The sequence below is a fragment of the Thamnophis sirtalis genome, unplaced genomic scaffold (assembly GCF_051295495.1).
Source record: "Thamnophis sirtalis isolate CommonGarterSnake01/CBP01778 unplaced genomic scaffold, rThaSir2_p1.2 scaffold_3, whole genome shotgun sequence".
Classification (NCBI taxonomy): domain Eukaryota; kingdom Metazoa; phylum Chordata; class Lepidosauria; order Squamata; family Natricidae; genus Thamnophis; species Thamnophis sirtalis.
The window spans coordinates 139,839,870-139,865,687 of NW_028261383.1; the positions used below are offsets into that span (position 1 = coordinate 139,839,870).

At 36.6% G+C, this 25,818-nt stretch overlaps 1 protein-coding gene across 4 annotated transcripts in view; it reads right to left on the bottom strand.

Moving 5' to 3' along the window:
- The window catches only part of CEP112 (centrosomal protein 112), a 273,284-nt gene that overhangs the window by 211,606 nt on the left and 35,860 nt on the right, over positions 1-25,818 (bottom strand). For all 4 annotated transcript variants that reach the window (XR_015696022.1, XM_087710220.1, XM_087710221.1 and 1 more), the window contains 4 exons: positions 16,056-16,142; positions 12,249-12,348; positions 10,229-10,347; positions 5,434-5,577 (listed from right to left, as the gene is read on the bottom strand). Coding sequence is in view for 3 of the 4 variants with exons in the window: in XM_087710220.1 (XP_087566346.1) it covers positions 5,434-5,577; positions 10,229-10,347; positions 12,249-12,348; positions 16,056-16,142 (450 nt within the window). In the remaining variant the exon portion in view is untranslated. The remainder of the gene's footprint in view (positions 1-5,433; positions 5,578-10,228; positions 10,348-12,248; positions 12,349-16,055; positions 16,143-25,818) is intronic.

Below are 25,818 nucleotides of genomic sequence, written 5' to 3' on the forward strand. Positions count from 1 at the left end.
TACCACAAAGATCCCACAGCAGAAGAGCAGTCTGGACAACCGTGGGATCTGGCAGAGTGAGAGCTGCGAACCATAAACAAAAAGCTTTTGCTGTGACCCAGCATAACAGATATAGCCCCCTTGTTGACCTTAATAGGTACACTAAAGAGACAGATCAAGGTAGTTGTGATAATGATGACTCAAATAAGCAGGGGATCGTGGTCCAAAATGAAGAACTTACTTTGGAAAGGTGAAATGGGGAACCAGGTATCACACATCAGTCACACAAGAACAAGGTATGCAAAAAGAGAAGTCAACTTCTGGTTGGTAATTCAATCAGAAGGGATGTAAATTTAGGAAAGAATATGGAGGTTTTAAAAGAGGTGAGGTGTCTGCCAGGTGCTACTGCCAGCAGAGACAAGAGGGGTATTCTTAAGATAGTCAAGAAATGCAAGTAAGGACTGTGACGATGTTATTATACATCTTGGCACAAATGATCTGTCCCAAAAAGATGTACTTTCTGTGAAGAATGATTTCCAGAGCTTGGGGCATGAACTTGAACATTGGACACTATCTAATAAAATGAAATTCAATGGTGAAAAGAGTAAGGTTCTACATTTAGGCAAGAAAAACGAAATGCACAGGTACAGTATAGGTGGTACCTTGCTCAATAGTAGCAACTGTGAGAAGGATCTTGGAATCCTAGTGGACAATTTCCAATTTCCACTATATTTCCAATAATCTATACATATATATATTTCCAATAACCAATTTCATTGTATAACCAATTTTGTTGTATTTAAGTACAATGACAATAAAGATTATACTTATACCTATACAACCATTTAAATATGAGCCAGCAGTGTGCAGCAGCAGCCAAAAAAGCCAACATAGTTCTAGGCTACATAAACAGAGGGAGAGAATCAAGATCACATGAAGTGTTAATAGCACTTTATAATACCTTGGTAAGGCCACACTTGGAATATTGCATTCAGTTTTGGTCGCCACAATGTAAAAAAGATGTGGAGACTCTAGAAAGAGTGCAGAGAAGAGCAACAAAGATGATTAGGGGACTGGAGACTAAAACATATGAAGAATGGTTGCAGGAACTGTGTATGTCTAGTTTAATGAAAAGAAGGACTAGGGGAGACATGATAGCAGTTTTCCAATATCTCAGGGGTTGCCACAAAGAAGAGGGAGTCAAACTAATCTCCAAGGCACTTGAGGGTAGAACAAGAAGCAATGGGTGGAAACTAATCAAGGAGAGAAGCAACTTAGAACTGAGAAGTTTTCTGATAGTTAGAACAATTAATCAGTGGAACAACTTGCCTCCAGAAGTTGTGAATGCCCCAACACTGGAAGTCTTTAAGAAAATGTTGGATAGCCATTTGTCTGAAATGGTATAGGGTTTCCTGCCTAGGTAGGGGGTTGAACTAGAAGACCTCCAAGGTCCCTTCCAACTCTGCTATTGTATTATTGTATTGTATTGCATAGAGATTCTACAGATTTTTGTTCTTTTTTAACCCACTCTCTTCATCCTTAACTATTTTATTGTATAACACTTCAGAGTCTTTTCTTCTGGATGCCAGCCAGAGTATGTGTAATAAATCTTTTCTTCAAACAAGGAATTCACAAAGAATGATAAAGCAGAACTAGAAATTTAGCATCACACTACAAATACTTTGGAAGATACTTTGAGGATGGGGGTGGGTATCTCTTAGCATGCCTGAATAATACTAAAACTGTCAAATGAAAATGAACAACTCAGACTATCTAAGTGAAATACATAAAGGAAAGGTTCACTGACATCAAAGGGTACATTCCAAAGAGATTTGTTCATTATCATACTTTAAAAAACACTGAAGATGAAATGAATGATGAAGGTAGGTTAATTGTAGAATATTCTAAATGGGAACTCTTCCCAAGCATAGATAACCTTTATGAAACATGCAGAGACCACAAAGAAAAATTAATCAGAAGTTTATATATATCTCACTTTTTCTATGGCTTCCTTTTCCGATTCTCAGAGTAAACAATAGAAAATTTGTATGCGATATTTTGAATTCTAATTAAAAAATAATTCTATTTTGAAGAAAACTGTTAAACAAAAGATCTGTAGTCTTTATAAGTTTAATCTTTATAACTTTATTTAAGTGTACCCATAGGAACACAGTTTAAAAATTAAAACGTGTGGTTTAAAGTTAAGCAGTATGTAATAATTCTGCCAGCCTAGCAGTTCAAAAGCATGTAAAAATGCAAGCAGAAAAATAGGGACCACCTTTGGTGGAAAGGTAACAGCATTCCATTTGCCTTCAGCATTTAGTCATGCTGGCCACATGACCATGGAGACGTCTTCAGACAACGCTGGCTCTTCAGCTTTGAAACGAAGATGAACACCACCCCCTAGAGTCGGGAACGACTAGCACATATGTGCAAGGGGAACCTTTACCTTTAATAGTTAAGATGGATCAAGTATTATCAGCACATCACTTATTCAAACAGAAGCATTACTAAATTTATTTATTTTTTAAGCAGATATGACTTAGGTAATATCACTTTAGAGTCCTTGGCACTCTATTAAGCTTGGGTGTTGCTTGCAGACATTTTATTATTACTATGATTAGCTAACATTTTCTGTGCTAAGTGCTTCAGTGCTCTTCAGTTGCATTGAAGAGTTACCTAACCATGTAATGAACCATCTGCAAGAAAACACACAAGATCAGAGATTACACACATTTTCTTCTACTGAACATTATTGTACTGATAATATATATTAATATATGAATTATCAGTATTGCATTTTTCTAAGTTAATTAAGAGCTATCTGCCTTGATACTATAACATGATTGGATTGCTTTTCGTCAGCATTTTGAAGGATAAAACAATGCAATATTTGAAAAATGTTACTTGCCATGCTATTATATCCCAAATTCTAGTATAAAATAAATAATTTTAGGTCAATAACGGTCTAAAATTTTGAATAGCAAGCCTGGACCAAATTCTCCAAAACCGAATAAGAAATAATAAAAAATGTTGAATATAAAGCTGTTCATATTTTAATAACCTATACAGGTAGTCCTCAACTTACAACAGTTAATTTAATGACCACTCAAAGTTACAACAGCATTGAAAAAAAGGACTTATGACTGTTTTTCACACTTGTGACCAATACAGCCATGGTTACATGATCAAAATTCAGATGCTTGGCAAGTAGTTCATATTTATGACAATTGCAGTGTCCTGGGGTCATGTGATCAACTTTTGCGACCTTTTGACAAGCAAAGTCAATGGGGAAGCGAGATTCACTTAAAGTTCATATTACTAACTTAACAAATGCAATGATTTACTTAACAACCGTGGAAAGAAAAATCATAAAATGGGGCAAATTTATTTAACAAATGTTTCATTTAGCAATATAAATTTTGGGCTCAAATGTGATCATGACTCAAGGACTACCTGTATTTTAAAGTTTTAAAATACAAATTGTGTAGATACTATGTTTCTCCAAAAAGAAGGCCGGGTCTTATTTTCCTTTGACCCTCCCCCCCCCCTGGCCCCAAAAATGGCTAGGCCTTCTTTTTGGAGGGTTCTAATTATTGACTCACCTTGCAGCGGTTGCAACAACAGCCCTGCCCAGCAGGAGCCCACTGCTGGCCAACTTCTTCTGCAGCCGCTTGCCGCCACTCGCACACATTGCCCCAGCCTCTGTTTCACCTTTAGATACCAGCTGGAATGCAACTGCAGCCAATAATAGAGCTCTGGATTGACCGGACCTCTGTTATCAGCTGCAGACGCCTTCTGGAAAACCCTTTGCAGAAATAATAGAGTTCTGGATCGATCCGGAGCTCTGTTATCGGCTGCGGATGCCTTCCGGCAGGTATCTAAACACAAAATAAAGGCCAGGGTAATGCAAGCCGCAGAGGCAGGTGTCAGGGTGGGGGAGGCCTGGTAAGCAGGGCAGCTCCACCACCCCCATCCCCACCCTAGCTTATTTTTTACCTATGTGCCTCATGTCACCTCCTGCACCCCAGGGTGGACAGGGTCTTAATTAGGGCTAATTTTGTGGGTGGGACTTAATTTAATCACATGCGCTCAAAAACATGATAGGGCTTCTTTTCAAGATGGGTCATCTTTTTGGAGAAACACGGTATTTATTTGCTATTTATAAGTTTGCACCCAATTCCCTCTCTTTGGTAGAAACCAATACACAATCAGGCAAAATATTGCTTTCATCTATATTTTTCCCTGTTGCAGGAACTTGTTTCCTATCATATGAAAGTTAGCTATATCAGATTTTATCTTCTACTCAGAAGAAGCATGAGAGGAAGATGTGAGCCAGAAAACCAGACAGTAGCATCTAATCTGTCCAGAAGACTGTTTTATATATCATATTTCCCTCTTCCCTCCATTATACTTATTGTTAATTTTCCCTCCCTTTTTTCTGGTATTATAAACCTAGAAAATATTTGTTTCTTTTTTTATGACTGAATGACAAATTGTAGTCTGACACTTAAAATAACTATTGGATTATTTAAATTTACTTGCCAAATAATGTTCATTACTGAATTAGGAAGTAGTAAATCAAGAAAAATATAGATGCCAAAAATGACTGTTTTTGTAAGTCACTTACAAAATCCGTAACTAGCAATACATTGCTACATAGCCTTAATTATTTCAAGGTATAAATATTTTTAATATCAGCCCCAAATAGTGTATAATGGAAAAATTCTTTGTTCCAAATATGTAATTTATAAGTCTCATCACTCAGCAGAAGTTGTTAGTGCTCAACAAACGACATTTCATGAAAAACGGATAGGGGTGGGGGGAAAGCCTGAAATAGTCAGAAAAGAGAAACTAATTTTCAGTGACAGTATAGTCTTTCATCTTAAGCCATGCCTTGAACTCTACCTTGTTTAATTATTAAAATCAGGAGCTGCTGTGCAAGATCTGTCTGCTTTTGATGGTTCTTAAATTCAATCCTGCTGACAGACTGTATCCATTTCTTGCCATATATATTGTTACATATAAGAAGCTTTGAGTACTAATTTTTTTCCAATACAATCTTCATTAACAAGAAATGTTTGAATACGCTTTAAGGACAACATCAAACTGTTTTTCTATAAATATGTAACACTGATAAAAATGTTTAAACAGACTTGATTTGAAATACACAAACATTTTCTTTATGAAATCCACATACACACTTTACCATATGCTGCATCAAAAGGAGAACACCGATACATAACGCCTCAAACCCAGCTGTCTGGGTGAAGAACAGAGATAGATTTCTGCATTCAAGTTAGTACACTATCTTCAATGTCATTTGAAAAAGGAACGAAAACACCTTGTATATGGATGAAGAATTATTTTGGAACTTTGGCAGTCCCCTTTTAAGAAGGCTGCCACGTGGAGTATGGGGAAAAATAGTATTTGTGGTATTAATGTAACACTTACAGTTGTTTTGGTCTCTGCCAAATATTCTGCTTCCATTTTACTTAAACGTGCATTTGTATCCTCCAGCAATTCTTGGATATTTTCTGTATGTTTTTTCTGAAGATTAAACTTTTCTTTTTCCATCTCAGCTACTGCATTATGGAGCTATAAAGACAAATACAGTTCACTAACACAGAAAAATTAAGGGACAATTCAGCCCTATTAAAGCTTTTGAGCTTTCTTTGATTTATATTACAACTTCTCATTCAGGAACTGAGAAAGGCATATATTATTCAATTTTTAAAAATATATATGTATAAACATATTCTGTGACATTTCCTAAATTTTAAGCTAATTGTATCACTTAATAGACATTTATCTAAATTAATAATTGCATCATAATAATAATGGTGGCATGGTGGTCTAGGGGTGAAGACGCTCGCCTCCCACTTGGAAAGTTGAGAGTTCAATCTTAGGTAGCAGCAGATAGTTCTCTCTCAGGGAACAAAGGGAACATATCTACTGCGAACTCTATGTAGACGTCTGGAAGGGCATCAAGCCAGTAAACGCTCAGCCCCATTAAGCCGCCCAACTGGCCCCTGAATTCAGGGATTACAAGCTCATAAAAAGAAAACAAAAATAAATGTAAGGCTTAAATGAAGGTCAATTATACATAATCAGTATTAAGAATGTCTTCCAAATTTGAACATCTTAAACAAATCCAGGCAATCAGTTCATTTGTGAACAAAAAGTTTGTCAATATTTAGCCACAAGGCTAAATTAAAAAATCAGGCTAATGCCTTATCAAAGATTACCCATATTGCTAACATTTATTTTGGGATTGATAGAATTTTATTAATCACATGACTCATCTAGACTATTGAAACAGCTTAGCTATTTAACACCAGAATCTTGCTGAAACTGTGGTTTCTTCCTAATGGGAATCAATAACAGAAGCAACCTATTTATTTCTTGCAAGAGAAGTGTTAGTCTATAGCGACAAAACGTCAGGAGGAATCTAGTAGCCTCTTTTCCAACAAATGTGATTAAAAGGCATCAGCTTTTGTGAGCTGAAGCTCATTTTTATCAGAAGCAGAGTGGCTATGTGCAGTGAATGTGTAACCTCCTATCACTCAAACAGCACATGGCAGACCCCCAACATGTCGACTGACAGGCAAGATTGTAAAGAGACTGCCAATCAGTAGTGGGTTCTGGATCCCGTTCCAACCAGTATGGTTGGAACGGGCCTGGCGTCATCCACATGGAGGTGTGCAGCGTGCACATGCATTTTACCGTCCAGTGATGCCTCCGCAACACTCCAGTTGCTCGGCAGAGCATTGCGCAAGCGCTACATGCACCGTGCACGTGCGCAGAAGCTCCGAAAACTTTAAAGGCAAGTAAGGAGGGAGGGAGGGAGGGCCCTCCGGAGCACCATACTGGAATGGTACCCGGTGCTCCGGGCAGGCTCCAGTACGCCCGTACCGGGGCGTATTGCCTGCAACCCACCACTGCTGCTAATGCACATATCCCAAATACCTCAACAAACAGATAGGCAAATCCATAATAACTTTAAATGTACATGTACACTGAATTTCAGTACAGGAGGTGGGAATAATAACAACTTTTCCCTATAGAAAAGGACATTTTCCCTTCCTCTTTCTTTTCTTAAAAAATATTTTCTTGAGATAAATATTTTCTTGAGGCAGTCATGTTATTCTCCAAAGCACTTGAGGGTGGGACAAAAAGCAATGGTGGAAACTAATTAAGGAGAGTAGCAACCTAGAATTAAGGAGAAAATTCCTGACAGTGAACAATTAATCAGTGGAACAACTTGCCTCCAGAGGTTGTAAATGCTCCAACACAGGAATTTTTAAAGAAGAGATTGGATAACCATTTGTCTGAAATGGTATAGTGTTTCCTACCTAAGCCGGAGGTTGGACTAGAAGACCTCCAAGGTCCCTTCTAACTCTCTTATTCTATTATAAATGAAAAGGCAGCAGCTGGGAACAGTTTACCTGGAAGGGAGGGGACTATGGACAAAATGCCTGGACAAGAAGAGAAGAGAAGAGAAGAGAAGAGAGAGGGGGGGGAGGGAGGGAGGGAGGGAGGGAGGGAGGGAGGGAGGGAGGGAGGGAGGGAGGGAGGGAGGGAGGGAGAGATTGCTTAAAGATCAAGCAAGATGGAGACTGGAAACAGCCACTTGGTTTCAGTGAGCCAGTCTCCAGGAACAAGAAAGAGGTAAGTAATATTTGAGCAGAAGAAAACCTTGATAAGTATGAAGCTAATCTTCTCTGGGACTGACATGATTGAAGATCCTCCGGGGGCAGAAAACAAGACTTGCTCAAGCAGGGAGGAGGCAGAGATTCCAAGTGAAAAGGCAAACTGGCTGGGTCCTATAGTAAGACCAGAGCTGTTTGTCTATGGTTGAAAATGAGCTCAGGAGCCTAACCGTAATCCATAAATATCTAGGGAGAAAACAGGAGCTAAGAGGAAGTGTTCCTAAAACGTTGATTGAGGTTTATAATCTATGAAAGTCAAGGATTAGTCAGGATCAGTGAGATGGAGAAGTGAGCTGCAGGAAATCCCTTTTCTCTGAGGTAAAGTAAAAGTTACAAGGAAGGAACGCCTTTTGGTTTCAGATACACTCACCTGCCTATGGATCCTGAGAACCTGGATCTATCTGCTAATTGTTTCAAGGAACCTTTGGCCGATTTTTATATCAGAAATGTACTGTTTACATGCAAACTCCATTCATACATGTTTTGTTTTTTCTAAATTATTTTAGTCTCAGATCCTGTCCATTTAGATTTCTGTCCTATTCCCCTGATAGTATCTTATGGAAATTTTTTGTTTGAAGGGGTGTGACTATCAGCACAAAATGCCTTATTTCATCCAGCTATAATTCTCTGGGCATTTTATAACATAAAGATAAAAGAAAGTTTTCCTGTTCCTTTTCTTTTTCATATATTTAATAAATTAATTTTTAAATCGTACGATTGATGTTTTTTCTTTCAACTTCTACAAGGGCAAGGAACTGAGGCTACAGAGTTTATTTTCTATTACTGTCATGATCTTTATCATTTTATTACTCTTCCTACTTCATGGGAATAATAAAGCTACGAGAAGCTAATCTGTCTCACAAACTGCTGTGAAAGATTAGGAGCTGAAGAAAGACATTACCTTGCTCCTGAAAGTTAGGCGGTAACAGCAAGAAATTCTACATACCTAATAACTAAAGTAGGACTGAAGGGAAGTGCTTTTTTTATTCACACATCCCAATTTCAGTCCCATTAAGAGTACTCACAAAACCTGAAAACATAAAACAGTGTCATGTATTAAAGCAGTGCAACAAGATATACCTACACTAGTGCACGTTTAATTATAATATTTTATAACATCATTCTCATTGTCCTCATGAGCAATTTATATACAGGCCAGGAAGCCACAGTACAGACAGACTATGGTGAAACAGACTGGCTCACGGTCAGCAAAGGAGTATGATAAGGCTACATATTCTTGCCTTATTTATTCAAACTTTACGCTGAATATGTATTAAGGAAAGCTGGAAAATGAATGTGGTTTTAAAATTGGAGGAAAGAATCTCAATAACCTGTGCTATGCTGGTGACGCTACCATGATAGACAAAAATGAAAAGGATCTGCAAGCCCCAGTACTAAAAGTCAAAAAAACACCATGAAAAAAATGGGATCAAAATTAAAAATAAAAAGTTCAATCTAATGAGAACAGGTAGAAAAACCAACCTTAGAACTGAAATGAAATGAAGGTATCAAAGTGGGGGATACCTTCTGCCTTCTAGGATCAATAGTAAAGAAACAAGCAATCCAGAAATGAGGCTGCAGAACAAACACTAAATAGTCATAAGAGCCTTGGAAAGCATAGTCAAATGTGATGTGTCTATTCCAATAAAATTCAGAATAGTACAAGTCAAGATATTCCCCATGACACTCTATGGAACTGAAAGTTGGACTTTAAAGAAGCAAAATAGGAAGAATTTGAATTTGAATTTTGGTGTTCGGAGAAGGTTCCTGAGAATAATGTGGAAAGCTGGGAAAACAATCCTATATAGATCATTGAACAAATCAACCCAGAGTCCTTACTCAAGGCACAAATGACAAATTATCCTATTTTGGACACATTATGTAAAGACCCAACTTTCTTTAAAAGGCTCTAATGGTGGGAAAGGTAGAAGGAAAGAGAAGATGATGAGCAGCAGCAAGGTGGATGGATTCAGTTATACAACGATCAGTGCACCTTCAGGAAGACTTGAAAGAACAGATTGGGGATAGAAAATCTATCTATGTGGTCACTAGGAGTCACACAATCAATCAATCAATAACAGCATTTTCCAATACAATGTTTCGTGATATGCTGTGACAACAATTTTCATTACTTTGAAGAAGACGAATTTTTAAAGACTTAGGAATAAATTTGTTAAATTTTCATAGGTAATCCTCATAGCTACTAATAATTACTCCAATACTGAATCATACTTCAATTAATCATCCATCTAGCTTCATCACATTTTCAGAATTGCTCATGCTAGCATATTTTTATGTGCATTGTGTTTTGCTATACAAAACCACTGTTCATACTTAAGATTTCACTTATTGAGAATTATAAAATCCATGTAAACAGAAACATTTTGTGGAAATTTTATATAAAATTAATTTTAATGTTTTCATTGACTAATCAGTAACTGATTTAAAATTTGTTGTTTCCAATTAATTAGGCAAGAGCTTTTGGTTGTTGTTGTTATTTTCATTTTCATTAAAAATGAAAAATTATAAAAAAATACCTTTTTCTCCCATTCATTGTTCAAGGAATCTGTACTATGTTCACATAACTTTTTTAACTCCAGAATTTGTTTCTCTTGAGCTTCTCTAATAACTTGTGACTCACGAACAAGTGTCTGAACTGTCAGAAAATAAAAGCAACAAAATAAAGTACATGAGATGATAGTCGGGCTATTCTCTTTAGCAAGAGAGAGGTATGTTATTGCTGATTTCAATAATTTTCAAGCATTGTTCTTTAACATACAGTACGAAAATTGACCTCAGTTATCTTTTAATACAAAATAACTGAAAGTTTATAAAACAACCTTAAATAAATTCATAATGTTTGGAATAATATTCTGATTGAATTTTATTTTAAAAATTAACTGTTTCTTCTATTGTGTCTTACCAAATTTTAAATATATTTTTTTTTAAAAATCAAACATTATTCCACTGCCCAATGCTTGAATAGACTGGATGACAACTACTAGTCTGTAGATTATCTCTATATCTATAATTACAGAATATAAGAGAATTTTTATTACTGTCACTGACCAGTATTGAAAATAGAAATACTCTAAAAATAAAGTTTAAAAAATGATAAAATTTTAAAATTGATGATGGGTTCATTGGTGTTCAATCCAAGTCTGCCTAATTTTACAGGCAATATAACAAAATTTAACTATGTTCAAGAAGATTAAATCGGCTCCAAGATAAAAAGTGAAGCAACATAATTTTGCTGTGAGTTCCCACTGACCCCTATAGTGAAACACTAGAAATAGCAACTTAGAACAGTTCTTCCAAGCTAGGAACGTATGAAGTTGAGTACTTTATACGTATCCTATAACCCTAATAAATAATTTCTATTTAAACATCAAGCAAGCAAAAAATATGAACTACATAGAACTGTAATAGCAAAATGACAACACAATCTTTTGGGAACTGGGAATGTCAATGCAACTCAAGCCAGACACAGCCTGATGAAAGCACAAGAAAGAAAACACAATATTCAAATTGCCACTTCAAATTTTGGATGATACAAGAAGAGCCAAACTGGATTAAACTAATGTCATGTTTAGTCCAGAATTCTGTTCCCACAGTGAAAATGTTTCCAATCAGCTCCTTTTTGTGCTTCACATTAACTTGTACCAAAAATAATGTTTTTTCCCCCTAAAGTAACATAAAGCAGTTGAGATTAAATCTTACCCCTTATGAATCTGTCAACACTTCAGGTTAGTTACCTTCATTATGATACCATTATGCTTGTGGTATCACATTCATACAATAAATACATGCATTAAAATATATGTAATTTATTACAATTTTAACAAATCAAGTTTATTTATATCCAGGTGTGAGAATTATAGTGAATCTCTGATGAGGGATTATGTGTCTAACTTGATATACTAACAACTTTATTCTAGTTAAGCAGAATGTATTTACCAAAATCTGGTTATCTGCTTTCAATCTGTCAATTGTTTAGAAAAGAGGTAGAGAATAATATATTCTCCCAAATATATCTGAGATCTAGCTATCATCACTGGATCTCTACCAAAATACATTAACACCCAGGAGATGGCATTTTAGTATACCATGGGTGCCTGTTAAACAAAGCAACGGTCAAATAAAGCCATAGGTAGCATTTAGGGCACCAGTAAAACCTAAAACAATTTTTCCCAACCACAAACCGTCCAGATATATTAAAATTCAAATTCTGAATTTTCAGAAATAGTCACACTGGCTGAGAATTCAGGGAATCGAAGTCCACATATCTCAAGAAAGTTTAGGTTGATGAAAAGGCATTTTTAAAGGCATTATTTCCTAACATGTCCTTTCTTACTCTTCAGTTTAAAGAAAAAACGAGAAGCCAATTTCCTCAAAACCATACAATACTTTGTCTCAGAAGTTTTCCATTTTTAATCAAGAATGTGTTTCCTTTGAACCTTACTTGTTAAGAGAAAATTAGGAGACGTATAAACAGACAAGAAGCAACTATCAATCATGCAGTTTTCAAGATCAATACAAAATTGGAAAATTGAACACCTTTTTTTTCAAGCTTCTGAATGGTCTCTTCGGCTTCATTCTGTTTTGTTCTATACAAGCTCTTCAGTACCTCAATTTCATTGTTTTTTCTATCCAAAATCTATAACAAAAATATAAACAGAGCAAAATTGAAAAATGTCCATTTTCCACGACATAATCTCTTTTTAAAAAAACCAGTGAACTGGGAAACTTATTGTTAAAAACTTATTTAGCCTTGGTATCAATATCTCTAGCAAAAGAGCACCTGAAAAACAAGGAAAATGTTATACAGAAAACTGATGGGAGATTTCTTTCTTCAAGGCATCCATATCTTTTTACAATCTTATAAAGAATTTTGAAGATTAACACATTCTAAAGGCCACCACTAAAATACAAGTTAGAGTATTATTCTAAAAGTTCTGCTTAAATCATTTGAGATTCCCTCAAAGCAAAAGAAACATTTAAGATGACATATATTCTCTTTATAGAATTGGTGTTCAGTTTGCAAACAAAGAAACAAACAAAAAAAGGACTTATCTTTACTTTAAAATTCCATTGGACCTGCAGAGTATGCAGTCTTGTGATTTGACAGTGTTTTTTCTAAACTCAATAAATAACTACTGACACAGATGCCATTACAAGAAAGGATTCACTGCTACCACAAAAGACAAGTGTGCTAAGTGTGTCCAAGCTTCATTGACACACCTACTGTATTGCTAAGTGCATGTTGCTAGCCACCAAACAGCAGGTTGGTGTGCCAGGAATTCCTTTCTAGCCCACAATTCCACTTAATTTATCAACATGGCCCTTTCCACTCTACAAGGTATAAAGGCCTGCCATAGAACATTTCATCTAGAAACTCTACTTTCAGTCAAAATAATACTTCAAAAGGAAATAAATGGCAGTATTTTTATTATAAATCCTCTTCTTAGAACCTTAAGATATGATATTTTATTTACATATGCTTGATAATCAGGCTTTTTATGTATTCAAATAAGGATTATTTTCCATATCATATTTTCTGGTAACTGCTTCATTTTTTTCCTCCCTCTACTCATATTTCTATGCAATCCAACAGTGTGAATAAATATTTTCTTTTCCACCTTTACTTACTAAATATTATGTATACTATATCATTTACAAATGCTTTATGAAACTAAAAGAAAATTCACTGTTTGCATTACCTGCAATAATGCAAATTATATGCAAACTATCGTTACACCTTGCATAGTTATGAAGCAATTTTATGTCCCTCAAAAAATGAAAAAGCATTTTGCCTCAGTGGCTGGCACGCATTTCCTGAACTGCCTTATTCCCTTTCCCCAATAAATAAAATTAACAAAGCAAGGCAGTATTTTTCTTAATGCTGATAAATCCAGAAGTCACATGTAAATAACAGAACAATAATATATGTAGCATAAATACTGGCTGAAGGAGAATAATCCCCAAAATTGGAGCCATGGTTATTCTTTCAATATTTTATTACATTTCACTCAAGGCAGTAAACCTACTTTTTAAAGGATGTATTTCCAATAATCCCATCTTCTTTTACTAGAATTACACATTCACATCCCACTCACCCACCCCCACACACCGACACATGCACAGAGTTGGGAATGTCTTCCAACATACTTTATCAATTTTCCTATTTTCATGAAAGTCTGGATACCAGATAAGATTACATGGTAAAACTAATAGATAAAATCAATACAATTCATTTTTATACTACTTCAATATCAAATACCTATATTACTCATCTTTATGTACTCAAGATACTTATTCACAGCTCAATCATAAACTTGCAGAAGTTAACCAACAAATATTTCCACTGACAAGGAACATTTTCCTTAATAAACAAATGAACTGGTATAATGTTTTTGACACTTTTGTTTAATCTTTACTGGGTTCTCTTTACTCAATCTTAGGATTTGTATAGAAAACAAATAACATTTTACATTACATTTATGCAGAAATATTGCACATTCAAAAGCATTAATATTTTCATCAATAAAACAACATCTGTTCAGTATTGGATTCCATTTAGAATATACCTGACGGGCATTTTCTACAGAAATGATTTGAGATTCATTTGAGCCTGTAAAGTTTCTACAGTATGATTCATGGCCCTCCTGGCTTTTCCAGGCAGCTAAGGAAGGGGTGCTGGCTAAATATAATGCCTCTTTGAAGGAGGATGCACTGAAAAAGGCAGTGGTACATTCTCCCGTGAGTAGAATTATTTCATTCAGCCACGCAAGGCCTCTTTAGTCTTCCTTTTTTTTAATGGATGACTTCGGATAATCCTGAAATAAGATTAGCCAGTTTCCAGACTCAGTCATGGGACAGAAATGACAGTGGTTACTCCAGCAGATTATATTTTGCTTGGGCCTGGAGGGAGTTCAACCCGCCAGCTCTTGATGGACATCTCAACAGCATTCAATATTAACCACTGAATCCTTCCATAGTCCTATGAAGCGGTATATAAGTCTAACTGCTATTGCTATATAACTCAAGCCCTCATTGCTTCAATATTGGATTATTGCAAAGATTATTGCACAATTTGGAATAGTGTTCGAAGACCACTCAGAAACTGCAGTGAATTCAGAACAACCTACTTAAGAGTGGTTAAGAACTGCTACAGTAGGTCTGCATTGATTTCCACAGTTTCCAGGTACATGTGCTGGTTATTATCTGTAAGCCTTTTAAGGCTGAGGTTTGCAGAAAATCTCCTCATCTTGTATAATCTACACAGAAAGCAATATTCCACATTCCCCCCTCCAAGTTATATGAGAGGGGCGAAAATGTGGAAGTAGGACTTCTCAGTGACAGCTCTGGGACTATGGAACAGCATGTCTCAGAAGTTAGGGTAGCTGGCTTTCCAGAAGCAGGATATGAAGTATCATGCAGCACTCGCCAAGACTCGATTTTTTAATTGTAAATTGTGAACCTGACCTTTATGATTTTGTGTGGGTTTTAATTGAGTACTCTGTTGGTTTACTTTTCACATTTCTGAAACACCATCTCCCTTGAAGTGGGATTTTATATGTGGATTCTGATCCATATATAACATGTGATCCATATATGGTCATTCTATTTGTTTTGGTTAGTGTATGTGAGAGTGAAAATAAAAATGTGGCAAGCTCAAATGCTGATTATGTGCTATCAAGTCATTGTCAACTCTTAGCACAGATAGATTTTCTCCGTTATGATCTGTCCCTAACCTGGTCCTATATTCAAATATACTTGATGTATCTGTATAAATCAACTGGTTTAGCAAAATGAAGCAGTTTGAAGTCCTAAAACAGATGAGCAGCTATTGATGGTCAGGAGACTTATTTTTGGTAGATGAAAGTAGACCTTATTTCATTAACACAGAATGATAAGCGAATGACAGATTTTCTCCCTCTATCTCTGCAAGGTTTGGGGATTTCTTTTCTCCTTTGTTTTTAAACTATTTTAACTTTTCAGTACAAAACTGCATTGCCAAATCTCAGCATTTTTAGATAGATAGTATACCAGGATGCAAAAAAGGAATGCTGTGACAAATGTTATTCTATGCCTCAGGTTAGGTATCCATCATAAAATAATTGTTCTGAAATGACAGGAAATGCAATAATGATGGCAAGTGATGTGATATTTTCCTTATATCCATTAATGCATCATCAAGATTCATTATTTCAATTTATATCAATCACTACTATAAATGTTTAAGTGCAACCAATGGAATACTAATGCCAACATTCGAATGTTACACAGGAATTTTATATTAGATATTTCTTTGTGTTACAAGTATTACACAAAAAATCCACCATATAATTTTAATCAACATACCTTTTGAACATCTGCATCATGCCTCTGCTGTAATTTAAGTTTTTCTTCATGAAGTCTAGCTTCCATCAATTTTGATTTCATCTCCAGCTGTAAATTGGATGTTGCACATACTGATCAGTTTCAGAGATGACACTTAACCCTTCCTTATAAATCAAAACAGCTTCAAGAAGCTTTAAATCTAAAAATAAAAAATAACGAAGACCCGTTGGCAATTTATCTAGCCTGCTGTGGATAGAACTCAAATGGGTTGATCTTTCTCTGATGATGAACTAAAGAGTCACCAATCTTACAGGTAATTAATTTCCTTGGGATAGAGAAACAGTTTTGATTCAGTCAAGCCCCTACAAGGTCATTCCTTAGCCATGAAAGAATGCTTTTTGACAAATTGGTCAATATTTCTTTTAAAATGTATTTAAGGAAACCTTGTGAATTCATATCAATAAAACTAAACTTTGCTTGGCAAATATTAGCCAATTAACATTAATACCCTTTTTTCTGATGTTCACTGTTTTATTTTAAACTAGCTATACCCGGCCACGCATTGCTGTGGTCCAGTCTGGGCATAGTGTTGCGGCAGGTGGGTGCTGCCTTTGGTCAGGACTCGGGGCTGCTGGGCCGGGCGAGGCTGGTTGGGGGAGACGGCGCCAGGGCTGTCGGCCTCATTGAAGTTGTTGAGCATCTCCTTGGAGGAGCTATGCTCGGGGTCCCCCAAGGCCTGGCAGGAAGGGAGAGAGGGGAGGGGGATGCCGAAGGGCTTCAGCTCCCCTTGGCGGAAATGGCCGAAGCTCGTCAGAGGAGGGGCGGAAAGGGGAAAGGGTGTGGCTGCAGCCCAGCCACACATATAAAGGGACCATCAGGACGAAGCTGGAGAGAGGCCGAACTGTTCCGAATATACTATACTCACTAAATGAACGCTATGGTAAATGACACAGCTTAATTCCAACGCAATGTCACACAAAATAAATCAAAATCTATGAATATTCAATATAACAATGCAATCGGAAACACTGAAATGGAATCATGAAATATTTAGTATAGCATGTGCTGCTCTTACGTCCACCAGATGGCGCTGGAAACATTGAAATGGAATCATGAAATATTTAGTATAGCATGTGTTGCTTTTACGTCCACCAGATGGCGCTGGAAACATTGAAATGGAATCATGAAATATTTAGTATAGTGTTGCTTTTATGTCCACCAGATGGCGCTGGTGTTCAAAAAAGCATGTTTTTACAAAAAATCATGTATTTACCTGTCACAGGTGTGACATCTATATAATATACGTATATAAAAACATTTGTGTATTCGAATGCAACATTGTGTCAAAATTTCAAAGCAATCGGTAAAGAACTTTCAGAGATTAGCAATTTTGAACAAACAACCATTACATTTTTATTTATATAGGTTCCTGTTGTGGCCCAGCAGGAGCTGTTGGAGCTGCCACCAGACTCCGACAGCGAGGGGCCCTATGAATTGGCTCTGGAAAATGTGGAGGACTCTGGACAGGATTCCAACTCCGAGCAGGGCGCAGAGAGATTGGTTGGCCACCAGGTGGCGCCTGAGCCTTGGACCAGTGGGGAGGAGACAAGGGAGAGTGATCCAGAAGCCAGCAGTGAGTTTTTCCTGGATGCACGCCATCGAAGAGCTACTCGGAGTCAGGAACAATTACAATTACAATTACGCAATTACAGGAGGTAATTGCGCTCAGCTGGTGGTCATTAGGCTTCTGTCCAGACTATAAAAAAGACTGCTTGTGACACGCCCCTCTTGCAGAAGTCAAGTTAGTTGACTAAAGAGAACGTAACTAACTTGGCAGGTTGGATTGCTGCCAAGGTTTGTCTGAATTGCTGCCAAGGTTTGTCTGACTTGCTGCGAAGGTCATTTTCTGTTTGTTTGCTTGGCTTTCAGCCACCGAGATTTTGGCTTCTTGCTATTAAAAGTACATTCTTGTTAAGCTTGTCTCGGCTTTCGTTACTGGATGGAAGAGGGGGTCAGAACAGATTCCAATATATTAATATATTGGCCTCATCCTATACACCAGTGGATCTCAACCTTCCTAATGCCGCGACCCTTTACTACAGTTCCTCATGTTGTGGTGACTCCCAAGCAGTTCAGGGACACCAAAGGACAGAGGGGCACAATTGGTGATAGGTGGGGAGTTGGGGATTGGAACCAAGCATATGGCCTTGGTTCGGGGGGGGCAGAGTGGCAGGGGGCACTGCAGCATCCCTATGGTCAATCTTAAGTGCAAATAACCACAGGGATGCTGTAACGAACATAACTTTGAAACCAGATAAGGGGGGGGGAGTGTCTGTTATAAATCCCAGTGCATCTTTATGTGTTTCAGGCAAAACCTGGGCTGATATCTATTCCATATTCTCAATATGGCACATCTAATATTTTTTTAGAGTCCACATCAACTTCATGTTTAACATACCATAAATATAGATGCCACACAAACCTTACTTTCCAAATATAAAATTATCTTATTTCTCAGCAACATTTATTTTTTTCAAACAGACCAAACAACAAGGGAATACAATTTTAAATCCAGTAAACCCAATCCTCCTCTTTCCTTTGGGTTTTGCAACACTTTATAGTATCTCTTGGTTTTTTCTCTTGAAATATACATTTAGATATATTTTTTGCCATTGTTAAATAATATATCTGTTGTGAAAACAGGCATTGCCTGAAACAAAAACATCATTTTTGGCAAAATATTCATTTGAATCAAGTACTTTTCCTGTTTTAATCTTTTTGAACAGCTTTGAACATAGCTCCCTTATTATTATCAGTCCATTCAAAACTTATCTTCAATCCTGGGTAAATTCTGTTTATAAAAATATTGTCCACTCTTTCTGAAGAAATTTATATAAAATAGTAGGGTAGTGATAAACAGTTTTCACGTATTCATATTATTTGTTATGACAGTATCCCCTTCTTATAACTAATATCACTTTCTTCTCTTTTTCTTTTCACAACTTATATAGCAACCACTTCTCTTTCCCAACACATCTTTTATCTTTTGCAAATAGTTTTTTTTTTCTTTTTTGAGAGGCATTTGTTCTACTTGTACTTTATGTTAAGCATTTGTAATCCATAATTAATCCAAGATTTTAGAAAAGTGAATAGTTATACTGCCTAATGTGGCATCTTCTTCAATGTCTTGCATCTGTTGTGGCATTTGTTTAGTCTCATCTGTCATTGTCACTTCTATTTGTGCCTCATCCAATTCTTTTTTAATTTCTTTCAAAAAAATCTCTTGCTTTTTGCACAGAGTTTAACCCAAATTTCTATTGTTTGAAAGTAAAAATCGCCTGTTGCAGCTTATACCATCTAAATGAAATTTTCTTCTATTTGTCAGAAAAGGTACACCTTCATTTGTATTATCAATATTCATCCTAGTATTAAAATGCAGCTTTACATCCCTTGTTTTCTTCCTGACAAAGTGTACAGGGACATCTTTGGACCATTTTTTTTTAATTTTGAAAAATGTGCACTGAACATTTAACCTAATCAATCTCTCTATCAATATTGTCTTCCTTCCAATCCAGAAATCCAGGCCCTTTTCTTTTTATTTTATTTTTTATTTATTGAACATTTATAGGCCGCCCTTTTCCCTGAGGGGACTCAGGGCGGCTTACAATCACAAAGGAAAGGGAGTGTAGGACAGTGCAAAAAGAAATGTGAACAAAGGTAAATTTTCTCTAATGTCTTCTCTGTGTCCATCTGTATTTTCTCTAATTCTTAAACAAAATTATTTTTCTCTAAATTCCAGTAATGCCAGGTTGTCCAAATCCTTCTCTATATCTCTATTTATAACTTCTGTCTTAGTTTCCAAAACTTTGTCAGTAACTTGTTTCAAATCTGCAGCCAGTTGTCCTCAGATTCAATTTTCTTAACTTCTTTCAGATCTTTCTTCATCGCTACAAATCCATTTACTTTTTAACTGTTGCAGACATCTTTTTACCAAATTCTTCAAATAGTTTCTTCAATAAACCTGATACAATACCCTTATCAGTAAGTTGTTCTAGTGAACCTGTGTGTCCTTCTCCCAGTTTGGCAGCTTTTCTTGTGGTTGCCATGGCAGGAAAGTGAAAGTATGTCAGTTACTATGGTGAGAAAAAAGTTAGGATTCTTTTTTTATTCTGCTTTTCTTTTCACTATACTCCCAATTAGCTTTCTGTAGTCAGTCAAACAGTCTAACTCATATTACTCTTATCTTGTTTTCTAAAATCCACCAATTATTACTATCATTTTATATAAACAGCCACCTTCCCACAGAGGTCTGGTCTGTTAGTCTATTTAAATTTTCAAAGATACTTCCATCAAAGAAAAAAAAAACCATTAAAAAAACCATTGTCCTCTTTTTCCATTTGAAGCTTTCTAATATCACAATCTTGCCTTTAAATTATATTCCTTTAACATAGGAATTTTTCTCTTCTTAATTTCAAAAAGAAGACACTCACCTAGATTCTTTAAACCAGGGGTCCACAACCCGTGGTCCCTAGACCAGTAGCTGTCCATGGCATTCCAGAAACTGGGCCGGACAAACAAGCAAAGCCCGATGTAGGGCAGCATACAAAACCATGCTCCCTCCAGTCCATGGAAAAACCTCTCTCCAGAGAATCGGTCCCTGGTACTCAAAAGGTTGGGGGCCACTGCTTTAAATGTCAATGATGTTCAGAATATGTCTGTTAGGTTGTAAAACAAATCATGAACTTATTAAGAAGGTGAGGCTTTTAAAAGTCAAATATCCATAAAAAAGCTACACAGTGGTTTAGAATAAATACTTGATTCCTAAGATACAGTTGCAAGAAAAAGTATGAGAACCCCTTGGGATTACGTGGAGTTTTGCATGAATTGGTCATAAAATGTGCTCTGAACTTTATCTAAGTCACAACAATAGAAAAACACAGTCTGCTGAAAATAATACTACACAAACATTAGATGTTGCCATGGTTTAATTGCACATAACATGTAAACATTCACAGTGCAGGGAGGAAAAAGTATGTGAGCCCCTAGTCTAATGACTTCTCCAAGAGCTAACTGGAGCCAGGAGTGAGCCAACCTTGACTTCAATCAGTGTGATGATATTGAATGTGTTGCTGACAGCTGTTCTGCCCTTTAAAAACACACACCTGTTTTGGGTTTACTGGTTTCAAGAAGCACTGTCTGATGTGAACCATGCCTCGCAGAAAAGAGGTCTCAGAAGACCTACGATCAAGAATTGTTGACTTGCATGAAGCTGGAAAGGGTTACAAAAGTATCTCCAAAAGCCTTGATGTTCATGTGTCCACGGTAAGACAGACTGTCTACAAATGGAGAAAGTTTAGCACTGTTGCTACTCTCCCTAGGTGTGGTCATCCTGTAAAAATGACTGCAGGAGCACCACACAGAATGCTTCCTGAGGTAAAGAAGAATCCTAGAGTGTCAGCTAAAGACTTACAGAAATATCTGGCACATGCTAACATTTTTGTTGACACATCTACAATAAGGAAAACATTAAACAAGAATGGAGTACATGGGAGGACACCACGAAGGAAGCCATTGCTGTCCAAAAAAAATATTGCAGCACATTTGAAGTTTGCACCTGGATGTTCCACAGCACTACTGGCAAAATATACTGTGGACAGATGAAACCAAAATTTAGTTGTTTGGGAAAAACACACAACACTATGTGTGGAGAAAAAAGGCACAGCACACCAACATCAAAACCTCATCCCCACTGTAAAACATGGCGGAGGGAGCATCATGGTTTGGGGATGCTTTGCTGCCTCAGGGCCTGGACGGATTGGTGTCATTGATGGGAAAATGAATTCCAGAGTTTATCAAGACATTTTGCAGGAAAACATACAACCATCTGTCTGCCAACTGAAGCTCCGCAGAGGATGGGTGATGCAACAGGACAATGACCCAAAGCATTCAAGTAAGTCAACACAAAAATGGCTTCTACAGCACATAATATGCCCTCTGGAGTGGCCCAGTCAGAGTCCTGACCTCAACCCAATTGAAATGCTGTGGCATGACCTTAAGAGAGCGATTCACACCAGACATCCCAAGAATATTGCTACACTGAAACAATTTTGTGAAGAGGAGTGGTCCAAAAGTACTCAAGATCGTGTGCAGGTCTGATCTGCAACTAAAGGAAACGTTTGGTTGAGGTTATTGCTGCCAAAGGAGGGTCAACCAGTTATTAGGTCCAACGGTTCACATACTTTTTCCTCCCTGCACTGTGAATGTTTACATGTTATGTGCAATTAAACCATGGCAACATCTAATGTTTGTGTAGTATTATTTTCAGCAGAATGTGTTTTTCTATTGTTGTGACTTAGATGAAGTTCAGAGCACATTTTATGACCAATTCATGCAAAACTCCACATAATCCCAAGGGGTTCACATACTTTTTCTTGCAACTGTACTTTACTAACATCAACTTCAAGAAAAGTAAACTACTGTGTGTGTTTTTTTGTAAGAAGCAGTTCTTTCAGAGCACAAATGGACTATTCCCAATTTTTCCTTTTTCTGGAATAGTTTTTTTATCAGCCAGAACCAACTTCTGGCTGGCAATTGCATCACTGTGCATCTAACTGGCCAAAGCACCTCATGTAGAAGCTAAATACTGAAGTATCTCAACAAAGACCTTATTTTGTTTTTATAATTTTATTTTGCTAATATCTTTTTTTTTCTTACATTCAAGAAAAGAAATATTATTGAACCTTTTTTCTTAAATTGTTTACACAATAGTTTTTATATCTGTTAGTCTAACATAATGAAACAACATTTTAATTATGGCAAAACTCCACTATATCTAATGTGGATTCAGCCACGGAATGAAGTATCAGCAGTAAAAATGTTATAAAAGCAGAATTAAAACGTACGTCTCTGGAGACTCTACCAAGTTTGACTGAAACCATACAAGCAGCAAAATCCTATATGCAGAGCAGGGACGAAGACAAGCTTAAAATCCAAGGATTTGTCACATAGGCCAATTTTTAATACTCAAGTAATGAGTAAACTAGGCAGAGAATATAACTCTTAAAGTATGATTACAGCCAAGCGATTACTCTTACTGTGAAATGCAATAATCCTAATCACCGATTTAATGGTTATACGCTATATGAAACCTTAGCATAAAATAGTTAACATTTATAATATATTTCAGAGCAACAGATATGGAGGGTTAAAGTATGATCTGAGAAGGAGCAGGTGGTGGGGAAAAGGACAGAAATTTAAGATCAAATTATCACCTGAAAGAACTAGAATCACCTTTTGTGGTTTTAGCCTGATTACATATACGAGTATATGATTTTGAACCGGTTAATATCAAAGTTGCATGCCTTTAGAATAATTCATTATACTTAAAAATTGCAATCACTTTTTAAATTAAAGGTATGATTAAATTAATAAGATTAAAGTTTATATTTAATTATATTTACCGTATTTTTCGGAGTATAAGACGCACCTTTTTTCCTCAGAAAAGAGGCTGAAAATTTGGGTGCGTCTTATACATCGAATACAACATTTTTTTTGCCTCCCAAAGCCCCGCTCCTTCACCAAAATGGCCGTGCATACCCTTATGAAGGCTTTCAGAGAGCTCCTGAGGGCTAAGGAGGGCAGAAATAAGCAAAAAATGGGCCTTTTGCCCCTCCCCCCAACCCCCAGCAGCACTCTATAAGCCTCCATAAGGGTATGCATGCATTTTTTTTGACAAAAATGGGCCCGTTTTTGTGAAAAACGGACCATTTTTTGCCCCCCCCCATCATCCCAGGAACACTCTGCAAGCCCCCCCCCAAGGCTATTCGTGCCTTTTATATGAAAAAAACAGGCACTACAGAGTGCAAAAACTTTTTTTTTCCTTTTGGAAAGCTCTTTAACTGATAAGAATTACATTGATCAAGTGCTGTGCCAGCAGAAACAAAGTCTTGAGGTTTTTCAGCAATTTCCTTCTCCAGCACATGGATAAATACACCTGGAAACATCTACCTATGTACCTACTCTCTCTCTCCCTACCTTCCTACTGTATTTCTCTCTCTCTCTCTCTCTCTCTCTCTCTCTCTCTCTCCCTCTATCTATCTACCTACGTACCTGCTCTCTCTCTCTCTCTCTCTCTCTCTCTCTCTCTCTCTCTCTCTCTCTGTCTACTGTATTTCTCTCTCTTTCTATTTCTCTCTCTATCCCTCTACCTACCTACCGTATTTCTCTTTCTTTCTCTCCTTCTCTATCCCTCTATCTGCCTACCTACTTTTTAAAAAATTTGCCTCTTCAAAACCTTAGTGCTTCTTATACTTTGGTGGGTCTTATACTCCGAAAAATACGGTAGCTACTAGAATTTCTTAAAATAAAATGCATTCATTTATTTAAATTTGTTACAGCCACCTACTCCCTTATCCTCTGGGCAGTTTACAAATATAAAAACAACAAAATCAGTTAAAAACATACAATAAAACAATGTGTACAGGCAGTTCAGACTAAAACAGTCATGACAATAACTAGCCAGATTAGAGACCTACAAACAGATTAATCCCAGGCCTGAGACCAAAGTCTTAAAGGGCTTTGGGGGATCTGTTCCCAGAAGATGGGAAGATTACCAAATTATCGAAACAATATTATGTTACTTTTTTCTGTTTCAAAAAATGATAATTAAAACTGTTTAGACAAGCAGCATTGTGAATCATACAAATATATTCTTGAGGAAAAAACCAATTAGAATGTAAAATGAACATTTGAAATTATTTTTAACAAAATGTTTGCAAGTGCAATATTTTTATCATTGCCATCACTCATTCTTCTATGTTTTCATCACTGTTTATGCTTTTTCCAGAGAACTATGAAGCAATTATTTCTTCCAAGCATGTAAACCCTACTGATGTCAAACATCTGCTTTGTCCCTACAATTAAAGGTATTAAGAGTGAAACCAATGCATTTAATTTTATATTTCTGTGTGCTAGCTCTCTCTCTCTCTCAAACATATACATACTTGCTTTCAAAAGGTTTACACGCATACATATTTTTAAAAATCAAGTTGCTTATATATCCTGGTATAAAATGTAAGTTATTTACTTCAACACAATCTCACTGAAAAGTAAACACATCCCTGCAGTCCTATTTCAGTATAAGTATTCGAGCTTATCCATAGAGAAGATGCTTTTTTTCCCTTAGCAACAGAAACATCTCCTGTTAAATAAAGAGATGCTCTGGGGAGCATTTCCATTTCAGAAAGACTCCCAGGAACTCAAGGCCGGGGAGAAAAAAACCCTAAACAGCAATTTATGTAGAAGTCAAGAATACAGGAAATTTTATTTACAGTCATTAGATAGTAGATGTTAACTGGATTGTTTATATTCATTCACTAAATGCAATGATTGGTGTGGCTTCCACTGACTCAGAGGATTTTGACACCAAGGAGCAGGTAGACTTCATCTAAGTAAGTCTTGGCCAGCAATCATACAGAATAGGAAAATAGAACAGGAGCTGGAGTGTATGGCTAGTCTAAGATCATAGCAGTTGCAGAATCTCAATGCATCTCCTTGCCAGTTCACCATTGTGGACTTTATTAACAGCAATCACTAACCTCATTAGCAGCAACTAAGTAATCAATCCTGTCAAACTGGCGTCCTGTGGGCTGGATATGTCACATGAAGGCCATACCCACCGTGCCTCCACAAAGGCAAAAAATATCGTGATACGTCACAATCTGGTCCGTGATGTGAGTTTGACACCCATACTCTAATTTCTTCAAATTCCACTTTTCTGGCCCAA